Source organism: Podarcis gaigeae (genome assembly GCF_964106915.1).
Source record: "Podarcis gaigeae genome assembly, chromosome: 9".
NCBI lineage: Eukaryota > Metazoa > Chordata > Lepidosauria > Squamata > Lacertidae > Podarcis > Podarcis gaigeae.
In genome coordinates, this window is record NC_139685.1 from 69,743,112 (window position 1) to 69,764,396 (window position 21,285).

General features: G+C 48.9%; 1 protein-coding gene across 1 annotated transcript; it reads left to right on the top strand.

The window, feature by feature from the left end:
- Window positions 1-3,544: 3,544 nt before the first annotated feature.
- SOWAHB (sosondowah ankyrin repeat domain family member B) lies at window positions 3,545-7,334 on the top strand. The gene has a single exon (XM_083756543.1). It carries the CDS (start codon window positions 4,493-4,495, stop codon window positions 6,461-6,463), a length of 1,971 nt encoding a protein of 656 aa, XP_083612669.1. The 5' UTR covers window positions 3,545-4,492; the 3' UTR covers window positions 6,464-7,334.
- Window positions 7,335-21,285: the final 13,951 nt, after the last annotated feature.

The following is a 21,285-nucleotide window of genomic DNA, read 5'->3' on the forward strand; positions in this document are numbered from 1 at the left end:
TAATGAGTTTTTCAGTAAATCAACTTGGTAAACACAGAGGGAGCTAATGAGAATTGCCGGCTTATCTACGGTAGGTTGCAATATACATTATATTTCTCGTCCATGTTTTGTTTCATTTGCACACCAGGCTCTAGCTGGTAGATCTTGAGTTTCTAGTAAAACCCCCAAAGAAACTGCAATAAATCTAAAGTCTGCCATGTCTGTTGTAAAGCACAACAGAGGCAGGTTACCAACTTGCCAACTTATTGATCCTCTGCTGCACTGAATTGACAACGTCAAGGCACACTACAGTGGTACCTTGGGTTACAGATACTTCAGGTTACATACGCTTCAGGTTACAGACTTCGCTAACCCAGAAATAGTACCTCGGGTTAAGAACTTTGCTTCCGGATGAGAACAGAAATCGGGCGGTGGCGGCCCCATTAGCTAAAGTGGTGCTTCAGGTTAAGAACAGTTTCAGGTTAAAAATGGACCTCTGGAACGAATTAAGTACTTAACCCGAGGTACCACTGTATTTGTGTTGGAAGCTGCCCAGAGTGGCTGGGGCAAGCCAGTCAGATGGGTGGGGTACAAATAATAATACTGTAATAAAAATATAATAGTAGTCAACATGCATGGGGTTGTGCTGAAAGTCAGAATTTTTCTGTTGTCCACTTTTTGAGCGCAAGGCTTCAGACTGGAGGCACACCTCATATCGAAAAGATGCACAGAATCTTGATTGACTTCCAGAACCATGGCACGCAGCCTGGCTATTTGCAGAGAAAAGGGACCAGATCAGACAGCTCTTGGCAGACTTTCAAGCCTAAGAATTCTTTGCATTTCTTTGCATTCTCCTATTCCATTCCACATCCTTGCTTTTAAGTTGCCTCTGTTCTGCGAAGTGCCCTGCCTATTTTATTTTCTGGTGCTTTCTGCTGCAAATTTAAATTATCTGCTGATAATTCTTAATGAATACTCACCGCAGGTCCAAAAAAAAAAACCCACCACTGTACAGGCTCACAAACCCCTTAACTGGGGAGTAGTTAATGTCCAAGTGCAGTTGAAATGGCATGTGTTTTATAGCAGAGACAGCGCACCAGAAAATGACAGGCAGATGAAAGGAACTGTTTCTGCTGAACCTCCTTGGAAAGGCCACTTCATTAAGGAAGGCTGATGAGGGCCTGTTGTCTACTTCTCAGATCCTACAATCAAGGATGTGTTGCAGACAGCCTGCTCAGCTATTGATGCTCATGAGGAATGCAGTCGAGCAGCCAGGTACTGCTGGAACGCAGAAGAGCATTACAAACAAACAAACACCCTCCGTCTTTGCTTAATTAGCCTTCAAAGGAAAGTTGGATTCCGGTTTCCAAGAATATTTTGCTCCCGGCTTACAGCCGGAACTCCTCCTGCAGGGTTTTCCTTGCTCATCAACCACCTTCGTAAATAAAGTGGCACATTCTGGCCTCTGCCATCAGCCAGAGGATGCTCTGGGAGGGTGCCCTAACCCGCCGCCACCCCCCACGCCTCCTTGGAAGAGGGAGACATCAGCTGCCTACAAAATACTGGCTTACAGTGCAGTGAGGTTATCCTTATTCTGAGTTCGGATCAAAGCTAGTTTGGGGGAAAGTGCATCAAAACACAGAGTCAGAGTAGTGAACAAAGTGTGCACAGCTTTTTTTTTGGCTCAGCCTGAGACAGAACAGCACATCCCTGCCCCCCTTCTGCAAAGAATCCTGGGGGAAACTTTAGTTTTCCCATCACATAGCTACAATCCTCAGCATCCTTAGCAAACTACTTTACCCAGGATTCTTTGTGGGGGGCAGAAATGTGGATTAAACAGAGCCTAGGACTTGCCGATAAGAAGGTTGGCGGTTCGAATCCCCACAACGGGGTGAGCTCTCGTTGCTCAGTCCCTGCTCCTGCCAACCTAGCGGTTCAAAAGCACAAAATGCAAGTAGATAAATAGGTACCACTCTGGTGGGAAGGTAAACGGTGTTTCCGGTTCGCCAGAAGCAGCTTAGTCATGCTGGCCACATGACCCGGAAGCTGTATGCTGGCTCCCTCGGCCAATAAAGCGAGATGAGCGCCGCAGCCCCAGAGTCATCTATGACTGGGCCTAATGGTCAGGGGTCCCTTTACCTTTACCTTTAATGTATACAGTCTAAGTCGAACGAGTGCCTGGGTTTGTTTTGTTCCTCCTCCCTCCCAATCCCTTTTCCATTTGTGTCATGTCTTTTGTCAGGCTAAAGGCAGAGACTTTCTTGCTACTAACTGTTATAAGCCACTCTGGAAGTCTTTTTTTGACTGAAGAGCAGGGTAAAAATGCCTATAAACAAACTCACTTACCAGGGAGTAAAGCCCCACTGAACTAATTGGGACCGCTTCATAAACATGCATAGTATTTAACTGCACGCTAGACTTACCCATTGTTTGGAAATAAAGCCCTGGTGGTTCGGTGGACTTTACTTCTAAGTACAGTGGTAACTCTGGTTATGTACTTAATTCGTTCCAGAGGTCCGTTCTTAACCTGAAACTATTCTTTACCTGAAGACCACTTTAGCTAATGGGGCCTCCCGCTGCTACTGCACACCGCCGCCACGCGATTTCTGTTCTCATCCTGAAGCAAAGTTCTTAACCCGAGGTACTATTTCTGGGTTAGCGGAGTCTGTAACCTGAAGCGTATGTAACCTGAAGTGTATGTAACCCGAGGTACCGCTGTAATGCTATGGTCTACTTCATGGGTAGGCAAACTAAGGCCCTGGGGCCAGATGCGGCCCAATCGCCTTCTAAATCCAGCCTGCGGACAGTCTGGGAATCAGCGTGTTTTTACACAAGTAGAATCTGTCCTTTTATTTAAAATGCATCTCTGGGTTATTTGTGGGGCATAGGAATTGGTTCATCCCCGCAAAAAAAATATAGTCCGGCCCCCCACAAGGTCCGAGGGACAGTGGACCAGCTCCCTGCTGAAAAAAATTGCAGACCCCTGGTCTACTTTCTAGTATATTCCAACCTAGCAATCTTCTTGCAAGGCAGACAAAGTACCTGCTGTCCTGGCTGGCATGGCCATCGGCCACGTCCACAGACTGGACCCTGTCCTCAGAGTAATCTGAAGTATGTTTATTCAGAAGTTAGATCCAGAGGGGGTTCCCCCCAAGTGAGCATGCACAGATCTGCAACCTTTGAGTTATTTGCAGACCAGAAGTTCAGCCACCTGGTATGTGACAGTCTTGCTGTCAGCTGGAACACCAGAAAGCCAGGGCAGGGGCATTTGCAGACAGAGCTGGCCAGGACAACAAAGTCCTGTGGACAGAGAGATAGGCTAGGATAAAAGAGGATAAGCTCACGGATGTCGCTTCAAGTTGCTTGGAGAATAGATGGGTAAAGAGCGGGATATGCAGCGACTTCCACCGAGATTTAGTGATCTCCACCCAGCCAAGGACTGACTGGGTCTGCACCTAGCACAGGGTGTTCAGAGGCATCCAGGAAACAAATCACATTCTCCTGGGGAGGGTTCTGAGGGCCAGATAAAAATGCTTGGAGAGCCACATTTTCGCTTCCCCCATCTGAGCCCCCCCACCCGCGCAATGGAGTAAGTGAACGAATGTGCCTCAGATCCGGCTGCAATCCTGCACACACGCTTACCTAAGGGTAAACACCATTGAACTGAGTAGCACTTCCTAGTAAATCCCACGTCTGGGACTGTGCTGTTAATGTATAACTCCTCTGTAAACTTTAAGCAGGGACTTTTCTCGCGCCTTCCTCCCTGCAATTTCTGAAAGACTGCAGGGAGACATAGCAAAAGAGTGCGGAACTTTAGAAACAGCTTCATCTCTCCTGTTCCTTTTCTTAAAGATGGGGCGCTTTGGGGGAGGGGGCGGGTGCTGCCGCCGCCAGGATTTATGTAGCGTTTTTTCCCTTTTCACTGAGGCAAAGCGATGCAATTCCTGAACGCACACACTTCCACAAAGTGGAAGCTGTAAGGTGTGCCCCCCCCCACCACCACTAGGATAACGTAATTCACCTGAGGGTAAGATACTAACAGTTCTCTCTTGGAACTCTTCCTGGGCCTCACCTCCGCAGACACACTTTCCTTGACCTCCGCTTGGGAATATCTCCAAAACAGGTCAGGCTGATTTGCAAAGAAAGCAAGAGGCAGAAGTTTAGCTGTCAAGCATGGGGGGAAAGTGCAGGAGGGGCGGGGCCAAGGCACGGGAGGGGAGGGGCCACGAGGTGGGGTGTGGGCGGGGCTACGGAGGCCAGGTGAAACTGACTCCGGGAAGAAGTTTCATCCTGGGCGCCGCCCCGGGGGAGAGCGCGCGTGTGCGGCGGTTTCTGTTCCCGAATGCCTCGGGCGTGCGGAACCGCGGCGGGGCTGGGGAGGAGATAAGCTTGGCGAGGTGGAGCATGGCTGGATGGAGGAGGAAGCAGCGGCAGCAGCAGCAGCAGCAGCAGCGAGAGCCGTGCGCGCTGGGCCGGCGGAGGTGATCCGTGCGCCGGGGATTTCGAGGTCATCATGGCCAAAGAGCTGAGCCAAGCCGAGGTGCTGGACTTCCTCTGCCAGGCCGGGGGGAGCGTGGCCAACGCCGCCTTGCTGAGCCACTTCAGGCACTTCTTGCGGGACCCCGACGCGTCTCCGGCTCAGCTGCAGCGCCGCCGAGAGCTCTTCAAGGGCTTCGTCAACTCCGTGGCCACCGTGAAGCAGGACGAGCCGCCGGGCGCCGCCAAATACGTGGTGCTCAGGAAGCGCTACCGAGAGCTGGTGGGAGAGGAGCCCAAGGCACCTGCCGACGATGCCGCCCAGAGCCAAGCCGCCAAGCCGCCGCCGCCGCCGCCTCTGGAAGTGGCAGTCGGCCGGGGGGCGCTGCAGGGCCAGGCCGGGGCGCAGCGCGCGCCTAGGGCGCACGGCCAGGAGCCTCCCCGGCGCCAGGTGGAAGAGGAGCGCGCCGGCCCAGGCTCGGCCCACCAGCTTAGGACTTGCCCGGAACCTCGCAGGTGCCACCCGGGGGGGCTGGGAGGGCGATCGGGGGCGCTGTTTCCGCCAAACCCCGCGCTAGGCGGCCGGGGAAGCCCCTCGGAGCCGTGCGCCCTGCTTGGAACGGAGCAGCACAGCCAAAGGGTGCCCCGGCAGGCTCCTGGCGGGGACCCTCCGCTCCTACTAGGCGGGGCGCCGCAGTCAAATGGCCCCTATTTACCCGTCGGGAAAATGGGCGCTCCTCCAAGTGCCGCCAGCCCCCAGCAAAGAATCCGCGAGTGGGTGGAGAGGGCGCATGCCGTTACGCACCAGTCCGCCCTTCCTGACCCCCTTCTGCAGCGCGAAGAAGGGTCCTCCTGGCCAGCCCGGGCGTCGCCGCCCAGCTCGGTGGGGAGTGCCTGCCTTTCTCAGGATTCCTTGCCCGGGTTGGGTGCCCGGCGGGACCCCGCGCCCGTCTTCCGGAGCATCCGGTGCCAGCTCTCCCTGCAAGACCTGGAGGACTTTATCGAGAAGGCGAGCTCGGCGAGCGAAGACGGCAGCAGCGCCAGCGGAGGCAGCGACTCCTATCGGCCTGAAGGGCGCGCCGGCGTCCTTCACCAGCCCTTCCCTGCCAGGCAGAACGGCCACGGCGGTAATTCAACAGGGACAGCCATCCCAGAACACCTCGCCTTGCTCAACCGGGTGGTGAGCAGAGCCGCCTCCTGGGACAAGCTGTGGGATGCAGACTCCCCCAAACCCGGCAAAGAGCCCCCTAACCCCTGGAAAGTGACCAGACTGCCTCCCTCTCCCCTGGAGACCCCCCTGAGCCCACGGCTGGTCCAGAGGCAAGGATGCTCGACCACTTGCGTGCAAGGGCTGGGCCCAGATCCAGATGCTCCGAGCGAAGGCAGGTCCTCCTCTGTGCCCCTGGAACCCCGAGAGCACGCCTGGCTGGTGAAAGTGGCCACCGGTTCGTGGATGCAGGCCAGGGCGCTCTTCCTGGAAGACCCCCACCTGGCCACCCGCAAAGACTTCATCATGGGCTACACTGTGCTCCACTGGCTGGCCAAGCACGGGAACGTGCAAGTGATGCAGGACTTTGTCGCCGGCGCCAGGAAAGCCGGCGTGGACCTCGACGTGGACGCCAAGTCCGGCTGCGGATACACCCCTCTGCACCTGGCTGCCATGCACGGCCACCAGCTGGTTGTCAAGCTGCTGGTGCAGAAGCTGCGGTGCAGCACGCAGGTGCGCGACAGCAGCGGCAAGAGGCCCTGGCAATATCTGAGCAGTGCCACCTCTGGGGAGGTGTGGCAGCTCCTGGAGGCTCCTCAGGGCAAGACCATATTCCCGGCCCACCCCATAGCCAGGAGCTCCACCTCGCTCGGCCCGAAGAAAGGCAAGAGCCCGGAGCTGGGCAGGAAAGTCAGCAGGAAGACTTCATTGGCGGCGTACTTGAAACCTCAGCACATCAAGTGGAAAATGGGGAGCAGGTTCCAGCAGCTGCAGGAGAAGGAAGAGGAGTACAATGACTGAGGACCGCAGGGGATGCTCTCAGCTAAACCAATGGAGAGATTCCCAAGGGCTTTGCCTGCAATGTGGCTGGATTTGGCGAGGGACTAGAGGAGAGCAGAATTGAGCACTTTATCCATATTTATTTTAATTGATTTTATTTTTTTCCAGTTATCCTAGGCAGGTGCTTCTATCGGGGTCAATTGATGGAGAAGTCTCGCAGCACCCACTCCTTCAAGTCTTGTTGCCCTGTGCCTCATCGCAGAGAAACTGTTTTTAACCATGTTCTTATTAGTGCCCCGTCTTCAGGATCAGGTGTGGGAGAATGTACACTGTTTGGATGCTGGTGGGGACAGCTTTGACCTCTTAGGAATGCTTGTATGGAAAGGTGAACCAAACAGCTAAAATCTCAAACCCATTTTTAACTCCCCCTCCAAAAAGTGTGCGGGGGGGGGGGTTGTATGCAGGAGAGCTTTTAATATGTAGGTGCTTGGGAAATTGGGGCTGGTGGATTTGTAGCTGAAACCACCATAATAACAGTATTCAGGATGTCACTTCGGGGTGAAGATGGCCAGGCTTTTGAACTGGGGTGTCATTTGCCCGACAACAGCCACAATTAATTATTTGCCTTTAGGAACAGGTCGTGAATGAGACAGACAGACTGGGGACTCCTTTTTAATTAAGCTGGGATCACCTTTTAGAGGAGTTTAAACCTAAGGAAAACAACCGCAACAAAATTCTGGAGTGGGGTTGAAGTGTTATCTCAAATATCAGGTTAATGAAATGAAATCCTTTCCCTCTATGGCCACCTCAAAGCACAATCAGCAAAACCTCGGAATTTATTTTACTTTGTTATTTTTAAAAGCCTGTTAATAAATTTATTTTATTTTTCTTTGCTCCTTGATATATATTCAATATCATTTGGCCTGTGTTAGGCATATTGTTTATGTCAATGTTGCTGGAATGCTGGGTGGTACAATGGGCTTCCTTTTTTAATCCATCTTTTTGTTGTTGAACAAACCTTGGTTACAGCCCATGGCAAGTGAGGGAAATAAATTAACTGTGAGCTTAACTTGTTTTGGGCAGCATGCTAAGTCATAAAGGTAAAGGGTAAAGGGACCCCTCAACATTAGATCCAGTTGTGACCGACTTTCGGGTTGCGGCGCTCATCTTGCTTTGTTGGCCGAGGGAGCCGGCGTACAGCTTCCGGGTCATGTGGCCATCAGCATGGCTAAGCTGCTTCTGGCAAACCAGAGCAGCGCACAGAAACGCTGTTTACCTTCCCGCCAGAGTGGTACCTATTTATCTACTTGCACTTTGACGTGCTTTCAAACTGCTAGGTTGGCAGGAGCAGGGACTGAGCAACAGGAGCTCACCCTGTCGCAGGGATTCAAACCACCGACCTTCTGATCGGCAAGTCCTAGGCTCTGTGGTTTAACCCACACCACCACCCGCATCCCTCTATGCTAAGTCCTACCTTGGTTTAACTCGGTGTGAGACAGCAGCAAAAAAGACCAGGGAGATGCAAAGTCTCTTCAAGTTCCACTCTGGGGGCCCGCATGGTCTTGCTAAAGCAGCATTGAGCTTATTGTGTTGTCCTCACAATATTGCACGACATTGTCATGGATGGTGCAATATAGTCTTAACTCAGCTGTACATATATGTCTTCACAGAGTGCTTAGTTAAACTATGGAGTTTGTTCCCTAAAGAGATAGTGATGGTTACCAACTTGGATGCCTTTAATATAGCATGAGATAAATTCTGGGTTATTTGTGGGACCTGCCTGGTGTTTTTACATGAGTAGAATGTGTGCTTTTATTTAAAATGCACCTCTGGGTTATTTGTGGGGCATAGGAATTCATTCATATATTTTTTTCAAAATATAGTCCGGCCCACCACATGGTCTGAGGGATGGTGGACTGGTCCCCAGCTGAAAAAGGTTGCTGACCCCTGCCTTAAACCAATGTTACATTTGCCAAAACTGTATTTCCAGTTGCTATTTTGGGGCTAGGTGACTCTAAAAAGTCTTATTTTTCAAAACACAGACAGACTGTGATTGATTATCAGTTAAGCATCTGGCTGGTTCAGATGACAGCCTTGAGCTAGGTTCAGAGCTTTGAGAACTCAAAGAAGAAGAGTCACTCGGTCCAGGGATGGTCCACAAATATATAGGCCTATTCTGACCTTTTTCTGAATGGTGCCTTGGGCCATTCATAACATAGGATTATTCTTCACAGTGCACTGGGGTGGGGTAAGTGAGGACAAGCTGCAGCAGTTAACTATCACATTGTTCACTGTTCAGGCTGCACAGATGAAGCATTTTGGTTCCTGAAATTCATTCTGATAGTGCAGATAAAATATCACGGATAGAATTCGACCGGATGGAGTGTTAGTGTGTGGAAACAGTCCAGATCCAAGGCTCCGCCAGGTACATACCTGCAGATGGTGGAGCCTGGCACCCAGGTGCCTCACTTGGTTGCAAGGGGCTGATATCCAGGTGCCCGGCTAATTTTGAACCGTGCTCTGAATGCCAGTTTATGAGAATTGCAATCAGAGGCATACCTAAGCTCCCTTGCGCCCATGGCAAGGAGATATTGCGGCTACCCAGAGCAGCAGAAGAGCGGCCAGGGAAGTGTGTGGATGGGCAGGTGGCTTCCTAGTCACTCCTAGCCAGGTTGCAGAGGTGTGATTTTGGCCTGGGTCTTTGGTGGGATCCAACATGGCCAACCCCTAGGTACCCCCCTAATAATAATAATAATAATAATTTTTATTTATATCCCAGCCAAAGCCGGGTTCAGAGCAGCTAACAACAATAAAAGTAGCACGGTTTACATAAAATCACAATCAATTAATTGAAATACATTCTAAACTCAATTCATTCTAAAATCAATTCAGAATCAAATTAATGGCAACTATTGGGCTAGAGTTCTGTAAAGGTAAAGTTAAAGGGACCCTGACCATTAGGTTCAGTCGTGACCGACTCTGGGGCTGCGGCGCTCATCTCGCTTTGTTGGACGAGGGAGCCAGCATTTGTCTGCAGACAGCTTCCGGGTCATGTGGCCAGCATGACTAAGCCACTTCTGGCAAACCACAGCAGCACACAGAAATGCCGTTTACCTTCCCGCCAGAGTGGTACCTATTTATCTACTTGCACTTTGACATGCTTTCGAACAGCTAGGTTGGCAGGAGCTGGGACTGAGCAACGGGAGCTCACCCTGTCGCAGGGATTCGAACCGCTGACCTTCTGATCGGCAAGTCCTAGGCTCTGTGGTTTAACCCACAGAGGAGGGGGTCAGACTCTGCCTTGGCCAAAGGCCTGGTGGAACAGCTCTGTCTTGCAGGCCCCGCAGAAAGACATCAAGTCCCGCAGGGCCCTAGTCTCTTGTGACCGAGCGTTCCACCAGATCGGGGCCACAGCCGAAAAAGCCCTGGCTCTGGTTGAGGCCAGCTTAACCTCCCTGTGGCCCGGGACCTCCAAAATGTTTTTGTTTGAAGACCGTAAGGTCCTCCGTGGGACATACCAGGAGAGGCGGTCCCGTAGGTACGAGGGTCCTAGGGAGAATGCTGTTGCACTTGGATCCAGCTATAGGCATCTGTTTAGCCACTGTGAGAACAGAATGCTGAACTAAATGGGCCACTGGTCCAAGCTCACAGAGCTCTCCTTACTTAAGCAAAACACACACACACACACACACACATACACACACACACACACAGGTACATGCAGCTACAGCCCTGGTTGCTGAGCACTGTTCAGTTTCACTCGTTCTGCTCTTTTGGGGATGAAGGAAATCTTTCTCCCGCGTATGCAGTCTTGTTCTTTTCCTGCACAGACGATGAGGCTGCAGAAGAGTGAACATCTTGTGATGAGCACAGCATGCAGAATCAAGCAGCCTATTGCCATAGGAAGTCTCCTGCCAGCTTTATCCTCGCAGGTGTCGCCTCCTTTGTTCCAGAGCATGTAGAGGAATTTGTGCCGAATAAGCTGCGGTGCGTTTTGAATTCGGGTACCTTTTATTTTATTTTTTAAAAAAAGAGGGACAGTGTTTAAATCACCTGAAGGTTCAGGCTGCACACACGATGACTGGGAGCCAGGGTGGAGCTACACATTCTGAAACCTGCACCTGTCAAGGAAATCCAAATTGGGGGGAATGGGGCATTTGCAAGGGACATTGGGCTGGAAGGCGGATGGAGTTCTCCCCAGACAGATTTTACTTACACATTTTTTAAGCACAAAGCTCTGAAGGTTAACAGTTCTTCTGACAACAGTGCAGAGCATACATGGGGGGGGGGGGGGACAGGACTCTAAAAATAACAGGGAGGGATTTGCCCAGGGTTAAGGGACCACGTAGTTCCTTGAACTCTGCAGAGTAAATACAGTGGTATCTTGGGTTACATACGCTTCAGGTTACAGACGCTTCAGGTTACAGACTCCGCTAACCCAGAAATAGTACCTCAGGTTAAGAACTTTGCTGCAGGATGAGAACAGAAATTGTGCTCCGGCGGCAGCGGAAGGCTCCATTAGCTAAAGTGGTGCTTCAGGTTAAGAACAGTTTCAGGTTAAGAACGGACCTCTGGAACAAATTAAGTTCTTAACCCGAGGTACCACTGTATAGTGTTGCACATGAAGTGCTGTGAGATTCCAGGGGTTCCAGACACTTACCCAGGCAGTGTTATAAACTCAGGTATATAAGCTCGGTGCCAAATGCTAGGTCACCACAATGGAATGTCTGTTTGCCAGGGGGGTTGGACTGAATGACCCCCCGGGGTCTCTTCCAGCGCTAAGATTCTATAATCTCAACTACATTGCTTGCTCTTACATGGGTTTAACCAAGGTACCACTGTACAATTCACTTGTCCCAAGAAAGAGAAACACGCACAGGGCAAATGGAAATGGCATTAACTATGGAGTAAGGCAGAGGGACGCGGGTGGCGCTGTGGGTTAAACCACAGAGCCTAGGGCTTGCCGATCAGAAGGTTGGCGGTTCGAATCCCCGCAACGGGGTCAGCTCTCGTTGCTCGGTCCCTGCTCCTGCCAACCTAGCAGTTCGAAAGCACGTCAAAGTGCAAGTAGATAAATAGGTACCACTCCGGCGGGAAGGTAAATGGCGTTTCTGTGCGCTGCTCTGGTTCGCCAGAAGCGGCTTAGTCATGCTGGCCACATGACCCGGAAGTTGTAAGCCGGCTCCCTCGGCCAGTAAAGCGAGATGAGCGCCGCAACCCCAGAGTCGGCCACAACTGGACTTAACGGTCAGGGGTCCCTTTACCTTTACCTTAAGGCAGAGGTTTGTCAACTGCAGTTGCCAACCTTGCACCCCAAAATCTCCATGTAGTCACAATTGGACCTGCAGCAGTAGCAAAATGCGCTTGGCTAATTTCTAACACTGTACCCGAGGTTCAGTTTCCTTAGAATGGTGTCCTTAGGATACATGATTTATTACATACATATAGAATGCTAGACTGTGATGGAGGGGTTCGCAGCATTTACACCCCAAGAAGTCTTGTTTCTCCCATAGCCACAGCTTTGGCTTCAAGCAGAAATCAAGCATGGCTCTCTCTCTCCAGCTTCTGCCTACAGCCTGCTTCTAGCCCAGCTCTCTCACACAATTCTGGCTATTGTCCTTCATGCTACCAGCCATCCAACCCATTTGCCCTCCTCCACAGAGCAGCTTCCTTTGTCAAACTAAGGTGGTACAGTAACTAGGAACCTTGCCTGGCGAATTCAGAGAGGGGATCCTCCATTAGATTTTTTTTTTAAAGAATATTTTTTTATTAACCGACCAATCACATCAAATCAAACCAAATTACATAAATTCCAAATTACACAGCCGAATTTTAAATTTTTGTTGGGGGTACCCATATTTCAAGTTCCAAGGGGATCCAATCAACTTCTTGCTTCTTACTGCTGTTTTAATGTCCACAAATCTAACCTTATGATGTTCACAGTATTATCCAGTCTTTTCTTATTATTTTTCCACATCTCTTGTTATTTTCATATATTTTTCCTTTCTCTTTGTGACCTCTGATAGTCTCCGCAAGCTGGTTAGAACAGTTTGTAATCCTGCATGGATATTATTTTTTTTATCCAGTAGCCATATCCAGACGTTTTCCATATAACGTCACTTCCATACATCAAAACAGTCTTAGCGTCATTAATCTTCACCAATCTGCCTCCTTTCTCAAAACCTCTGAGGAGATTCACTAGGAATGCAGTCTGAAAACAAATCCGTTCTTCCTCCCGGCTATAAATCCTTTGGCAAGATGGCGACTCCGAATTAATTGCTGCGCCATTCCCAAAAGCTCTTATTGCTTCTCGGTCTCCATAAAGCATACTTTTGGTTAAAGTTTATCTCCACACAGACCTTAATCATCCTGCTTGGGTCAGTTCAACCGACGGTTCTAATGAGGAGGGGTTCTTGTAAATCACATAGAAGGAAAGTAAAAAAAGGTTCCCCCCCCAATTCAGCCCCATTGTCAACATACCTCGCATTTGGTGTATCTTCATCATAAAATATTCCTGTTTCTCCAGCCCATCGTCTTCTTTCACAGAGGTCAACTAAATTAGCAGACTTCACTCCCCTTCTTCACTTGAAATATGTGCATTTGCTTCTTTTGTAATTAATTATTCCAAATTGCTGCAAGTAGTGCGCGATGAGAGACAGCGTCCAGGAGAGCCGAGGTCCACACGGGGGCATTCTGCCTAGGGCCCTCACCCCCTTCTTTCGAATTAGGGGGAGATTTATGGGCACAGCAGGCAAGGGCAGTGTTCCCCATTTCCTTGGGGCAACAAGGAAGGCTGCCTACTCCCATAACAGCCTCTTAATTGCCCCGTGTGGGTCGGAGAGATGGTATTGTCGGCCATCTTCCAATGCGCCCCCTAGTGGCCCCCCTCCTCCATTAGATTTTATCCCTTGCTTGATGCTTATTGTTGTTTGGTCATTTAGTTGTGTCCGACTCTTCGTGACCCCATGGACCAGAGCACGCCAGGCACTCCTGTCTTCCACTGCCTCCCGCAGTTTGGTCAAACTCATGCTGGTAGCTTGAGGAACACTGCCCAACCATCTCATCCTCTGCCGTCCCCTTCTACTGGTGCCCTCCATCTTTCCCAACATCAGGGTCTTTTCCAGGGAGTCTTCTCTTCTCATGAGGTGGCCAAAGTATTGGAGCCTCAGCTTCACGATCTGTCCTTCCAGTGAGCACTCAGGGCTGATTTCCTTCAGAATGGAGAGGTTTGATCTTATTGCAGTCCATGGGACTCTCAAGAGTCTCCTCCAGCACCATAATTCAAAAGCATCAATTCTTTGGCAATCAGCCTTCTTTATGGTCCAGCTCTCACTTTCATACATCACTACTGGGAAAACCATAGCTTTCACTATACAGACCTTTGTTGGCAAGGTGATGTCTCTGCATTTTAGGATGCTGTCTAGCTTTGTCATTGCTTGATGCAGGACCCCATTAATGACAAGGGACTCGGACACCATGCAGACAAATACCGCCACCCTGCCCACAAACTCACAGCAACAGATAGGATCAGGCTTCACCTGTCATTGCTGTGGGGACATGGCAACTTAATTGCAATGCATGCAAAACACCAGCATGCATAAACCCGTACTTATTTGCTATGCTCTCTGATGCAGTTTTCCCGGTGTTTCCCTGTCTTGCTGGAGAAATAGACTAAGCTAATCAGTTTCCTGGCGCTGAGTTTCTTGTCTTACCCATTGATTTTTGCTGTGAATCTCTTTGGAGGGCTTTATGAGACTGAATCAAAAGATGGGCTTATAAGCTTTAAAATATACATCCTGCCCCAAGCCTCTGAGCTCCTGCGCTAGCAAGTAAGGGCTTGCGCTCCAGATAACTTAAATCAGGGGTGGGGAACTGTGGCCCTCAAGATGTAGCTGGACTAGCACTCCCATTATCCATGACCATTGTCCACGATGCTGGCTGGAGCTGAGGGACACCCAGAGTCCAAAATCTGGAGGGTACCAGTTTCAAGTTCCATGATTTAACTATCACAGCTTGAGATGAGCCCAGAGAGATAGGGCAACTAGACATTCAAAGAACAGGTTGGTTTGGGGTAGAAGTTGGTCTTCAGAGCATGTGTGTCTAGCCTTGTGGGAATGGCGGCTTGTGTGAACTTGACAAAGGGCTTATGGACACTTTTCGCTTGACTTGTGTGTGGCGATCACACAGGGTCCCTGGACATTTCACTGTCTATTGACCCCTGTGCCACCACTTTATTTCTCGCTGCCACCACCCAGGCCCTACCTGGTACAATACTGAGTCCAGTCAGAGTTAAATTGGAACATAAACTTCTGTTTATTTATTGCAGTTTAGCAAGCATGTGGTTTCATAAACGGTCTCAGTCAATTACGATCATGGGGTGCCTATCCAGACCTATAACCTCCGCTACCTGCTCTCCCTCACTAAACCACCTCTCAGATATTTACTTGTCTTCCTAGCTCCTAACTGTTCCTGACTCAGCTTATTTCTTTACACTAACTCAACCTATCCACAGACTCTATCCCAATTCACTCCCGCTCCAACCACCTACCCAACTCCCAATAAACTCTCCCCTTTGCCCCTCCCCGAGCTGGTTTTATAGTCCCTCTGACTCCACCCCCTGGGTTCTGATTGGGTAACCTGTTTAACTATTTCAACTCCAGCACTCTCATATGTTAACGTCACACTGTTTTCCAGTCATATTGTGAACTGCTTAATTCCCTTGGATAGCTGCGTTGGTTAGAGCGTGGTGCTGATAATGCCAAGGTTGCAGTTTTGATCCCTGTGTGGGACAATATGCAATGTGGTTGCCCACTGAATCCAAAAGCTCACTAAGTACTCCCTCCCTAGTCAATCACTCTCTTACTCCTACCTAGGGTTGTTGTAATCTACGTCTAGAAGTGTCACCCTAAACTCAGTGAAGGAAAGATGAGACACTGCATAATAACAATTCTTTTTCTTTTTCTTTATATTGCTTCAGTAACTCTACATTAATCAGAACATGGGGGCTGAATTTAAGTTGCCATTAAAAAAAATTGCTTGCACCATTTTGATACTGCTTTTGCTGATCATGAATAGAGTTGAGAATCGTTCTTAATTCGTTCTGGAGGTCCGTTCTTAACCTGAAACTGTTCTTAACCTGAAGCACCACTTTAGCTAATAGGGCCTCCTGCTGCCGTCGCACGATTTCTGTTCTCATCCTGAAGCAAAGTTTTTAACCCGAGGTACTATTTCTGGGTTAGTGGAGTCTGTAACCTGAAGCGTCTGTAACCTGAGGTACCACTGTACAGTCAAACCTCGGTTTTCGAATATAATCCATTCCGGAAGTCCGTTCAACTTCCAAAATGTTCAAAAACTGAGGATCAATGGGCTGTCAGCAGGTTCCATTGAGAAAAATGGATAAATGTGCCTTGGAAGCCGCTCGACATCCAAGGCGCGTTCAAAAATGGAAGCATTCGCTTCCAGGTTTTCAGCGCTTGGCTTCCGAAACTTTCGGCAGGAGACGTTTGGAAACTGAGGTTTGACTGTACTACTTCACAAACTGCATAGCTAAGCTTTAGAACCGACTTCCAGACGTGGCAGTGATAGCCACCAACTTGGATAGCTTTAAAATTCATGGAAGATAAGATTACCAACAGCTACTAGACACCATGGCTATGCCTCCAGGACCAGTTGCTGGAAACCAAAGGGAGGGAGAGGGCTGTGGTCCTGCTTCCATGTTTCTCTCAGGTTGGCCCACTGTGAGAACAGGAAGCTGGGCTGTTATGCTGGCTTCCTCTTCCAGCTTTTGGATCATATATCTATATTCTGTGTTTCTTTTCTTATTTCTTTTTCTTTTATTAAATCTTCTGTTTTACCATTTAGAATATTCATTTAAACAACCTTAAAATATCAGTAACATCCCTTCTTCTCTTTCCATAGTTCATTTTACATAAGATAAACTCCTGCATATTTTATATAAACCAAACCGTTCAGTATTCCATTATTACAGCCATCAAAACTTATTTACACTGTTGAATTTATCTTAATGCTGCCAACGTTTTCAAGTGTACACAATTCCCCCCCATATATTCAACAATCATTTTCCAAACCTCTTTAAACGTATGTTCTTATCGTTCTCTTATTCTATATCCGCAAGCTGCACATATTCCATCAGATCCACAAGCTGCACATATTCCATCAGTTTAAGTTACCATTCTTCTTTGGTTGGGACCTCGCTCGTCTTCCATTTTGGGGCTAACAAAACATGGGCTGCAGTAGTGGCATACGTAAATAGCCTTTTTTGACACCTGGGAATTTCCATCTGAATTATCCCCAACAAAAAAAGACTCTGTTTTTTTTGTTTTTAAGTGCTTTAAAACATTTTTTTCAATTCAATATAAATTATTTCCCAATACTCTTACCCTTTTACAGGTCCACTGCGTATGAAAGAACATACCCTCAACCTCATTGTGTTGCATTCTGCCATTTCTAAGGTCTTCCAAGGTGGTGGATTAACAAGAGAAATGGAAAACACAGGGTTGACAGAAACACTAACAGTAAGGACAGCAGAAGCAAAGTCAAAATGTCATCACATTTTATAAGCAATCTCAAGGCTGCGTGGCAGCAAGGCATAGGAAACTTGTGGGTTTGTTTCTGTTTCATTTTTTTAAATAAAAAAGAAAACTTGGGTTATGCGGGCGACTCGGTTCTGCATTCTGCACCAGTGGATGATTGCAGAATAAACACAGCCACCCTGGGCGTAATCCGCAGAGTTTCACTTCTGGGTGCCCAGAGACAGGTGCCAGTGACAGGACAAACTTTTTGTTGCCTTTAATTTGTACCTGTTTTCCTTGGCTTCCTTTTCAGGTGCCTGGAGAAAACTTCAAAGTGTTCGTATTTTACGAGCCATTATTACAAAGGTTATCATTTAGAGGGTGCTTTTACATAATGGCCTTCTTGAAGCACAGAGGATTTTGATATGCAGAGCGAGGGCAATGTAGTCCTCCCCCCCCTTCCACTTTTTAAAACAAGCTTTTCTCCAGAGGCACCCAGGCTGCCAAGGGCAGAAACTGGCAGAATGGTCTTGCATGTGCTAGAGGGGTACACAAATAGATGCTTCATCTAGTAACACGGCAGCACATGCTCATTTGCGACTGCCATCTGATCTCTCCTTCATCCTCTCCATCTGTTTGCTGCAATTGCTGGGCTTGGATTAATTCTTTCGGCTTTTCTCTCTTGCTAAGGCAGTGCAACTGTTGTGGAGCAGTGAGGTCTGGGTGCAAATCTTTCAAAGGGGAGACCCTGCTGTTTAGGGTACTTGGAGGAAAGCAATGGCAAACCTAGACAGCATCTTAAAAAGCAGAGACATCACCTTGCCAACAAAGGTCCGTATAGTTGAAGCCATGGTTTTCCCAGTAGTGATGTATGGAAGTGAGAGCTGGACCATAAAGAAGGCTGATCGCCGAAGAATTGATGCTTTTGAATTATGATGCTGGAGGAGACTCTTGAAAGTCCCATGGACTGCAATAAGATCCAACCGATCCATTCTGAAGGAAATCAGCCCTGAGTGCTCACTGGAAGGACAGATCCTGAAGTTGAGGCTCCAATACTTTGGCCACCTCATGAGAAGAGAAGACTCCCTGGAAAAGACCCTGATGTTGGGAAAGATGGAGGGCACAATGAGAAGGGGACAACAGAGGACGAGATGGTTGGACAGTGTCCTTGAAGCTACCAGCATGAGTTTGACCAAACTGCGGGAGGCAGTGGAAGACAGGAGTGCCTGGGGTGCTCTGGTCCATGGGGTCACGAAGAGTCGGACACGACTAAATGACTAAACAACAACAACAACAACAAAGGGTAGTTGTAGTTGGACGTGAGTGGCGCTGTGGGTTAAACCACAGAACCTAGGACTTGTCAATCAGAAGGTCAGCGGTTCAAATCCTCGAGATGGGGTGAGCTCCCGTTGCTCGGTCCCTGCACCTGCCAACCTAGCAGTTCGAAAGCACGTCAAAGTGCAAGTAGATAAATAGGTACTGCTCTGGCGGTAAGGTAAACGGCGTTTCTGTGCGCTGCTGTGGTTTGCCAGAAGCGGCTTAGTTATGCTGGCCACATGACCCGGAAGCTGTACGCCGTTTCCCTCAGCCAATAAAGCAAGATGAGCGCCGCAACCCCAGAGTCGGCCACGACTGGACCTAATGGTCAGGGGTCCCCTTACCTTTTTAACAGTCACTTAGGTATCACCTCCAAGAAAGAAACACATCACTCCCCCCCCCCCAAGGAAAACCTGGGTTTGCATAAAATTGGCACATGTTAATTTATACATAAATGTGCAAATTTAGAAAGACCTCCAGGTATAGGGTGGTGTTGAAATTGAATAAATAAAATGAAAAAAATTCAACTGCTGTGATTTAAATAGAAATGCATACATCTCGCCACAGTGGGGAAGACCGTGGCCAGGTAATTTGTATACCTGCACAGTCTGACACCCAGGTGATCATTGCAGATGGGCAAATTAAAGGCACCTGCTCTCCCTTCTTAAGGTTTCAATCCATCTTTAAACCAGACCAGGTCCCCGGCAACCTTTCAAATATAGTAAGGTTAACAGATGTCTCTGTTTCCCGGATTTGCAAATCAGTCCCCTGACAAAATCCATTGAAGTTAAAAAGTGTCCCCGTATTCACTGGAAAAAAAATTGGTAGCCTTAAAATAGAGGACTCCTTCGATTAGAGAATTGTCCTCTAACAATCCTGTCATGATAGCCCTTTGTAAAGTAGCAATGTATCAGCCTGGATAGCGCAGTTGGGGAGAGCATGTTGCTGATCGTGCCAAGGTTGCAGGTTCGAGTCCCCCATATGGGACAGCAATATATTCCTGCATATCCGTGGGTTCCCTTGCAACTCAATGCATGCCCATTTGCCTACGCAGAAACACAGGGGAAGCACAAGCCAAGCTAGTGTTATTCACGTCTGGAAAAACAAATGTTTGGAACCACCCTGAGATGTGGATTACTTTTGATACTTAAGGTTGATATTCCACCACTTATCTACCTTTAAAAAACATTTGAAGCAGGTCCGCCCCCCCCCGCTAAAAATTGGCTGTACAGTGGTACCTTGGGCTATTAATTTAATTGTTTCTGGAGGTCCATTCTTAACCTGAAAGTGTTCTTAACCTGAAGCACAACTTTCGCTAATGGGGCCTCCTGCTGCTGCCGCACCACCACCGGAGCATGATTTCTGTTCTCATCCTGAAGCAAAGTTCTTAACCTGAAGCACTATTTCTGGGTTAGTGGAGTCTGTAACCTGAGGCGTATGTAACCTGAAGCGTATGTAACCTGAGGTACCACTGTGGCTTACAGTGCATCACAGCCAAATGGCTTCCTTGGATCTGTTATTAGGAGTGGAGGAGAAACCATATGGCTATAACAATTGTGGCTGAATATTTTCCCTTCCATGGCTAATAGCAGCAGAAACTGGTACACTTGGATCAGGGCCCCAGTAATAATGATAATAATAATTTATTATTTCTACCCCACCCATCTGGCGGGATTTCCCCAGACATTCTGGGCGGCTTCCAACAGAATATTAAAATACAGTAGTCTATTAAACATTAAAAGCTTCCCTGAACAGATGTCTTCTAAAAGTCTGGTAGTTGTTTTTCTCTTTGACATCTGGTGGGAGGGCGTTCCACAGGGCGGGCGCCACCACCGAGAAGGCCCTCTGCCTGGCTCCCTGTAACTTGGCTTCTCGTAGCGAGGGAACCACCAGAAGGCCCTCGGCGCTGGACCTCAGTGTCCAGGCAGAACGATGGGGGTGGAGACACTCCTTCAGGTCTACTGGACCGAGGCCGTTTAGAGCTTTAAAGGTCAGCACCAACACTTTGAATTGTGCTCAGAAACGTACTGGGAACCAGTGTAGGTCTTTCAAGACCGGTGCTATGTGGCCTCGGCGGCCGCTCCCAATCACCAGTCTAGCTGCCGCTACAATGAAGGAGGGATAGATGCATAGCTGTCAACGTTTCCCTTTTTTTAAGGGAACTTCCCTTATTCCGAATGGGATTCCTCGCAAGAAAAGGGAAAAGTTGGCAGCTATGGATGGATGGGACAGCCCACACTTCCCCGACACGGAAGCCCTGATCCAGTTGTCCCCTGCCTCTCTCAGGCTAAAAGCACAGATCGTGTTAAGGAGTCCTGAAATGTCACATAAACTTTGGTCCGAAATTTTATTTGCCACCCACCCAACCTGCCCGCGGGTGGCGCTGTGGGTTAAACCACAGAGCCTAGGGATTGCTGATCAGAAGGTTGGCGGTTCGAATCCCCGCAACAGGGTGAGCTCCCATTGCTCGGTCCCTGCTCCTGCCAACCTAGCAGTCCGAAAGCACGTCAAAGTGCAAGTAGATAAATAGGTACCGCTCCGGCGGGAAGGTAAATGGCATTTCCATGCGCTGCTGTGGTTTGCCAGAAGAGGCTTAGTCATGCTGGCCACATGACCCGGAAGCTGTACGCCGGCTCCCTCAGCCAATAAAGCAAGATGAGCGCCGCAACCCCAGAGTCGGGCACGACTGGACCTAATGGTCAGGGGTCCCTTTACCTTAACCTGCCCGCCAACATAGCAAGGTGTGAGGCAGCTAGAAATTCCTAAACTCGAGAAGACGCTTCGATTCTGATCCTAAACAGAGTGAACAGCAGCCGATCAGATCTTATTACTCAAGCTGGCCTGAGATGTAAAACCAAATGGTGAAAAGGCATATCATTCTGAGACGTCCCTTCACTCTGCATAAACGTAAGATGTTCTCGGAGACATGAGGACCATGATTCGTTGATTGATTGTTGTTTAGCCTCCTCCATTGATTGTCTTGGGACTGGGAGC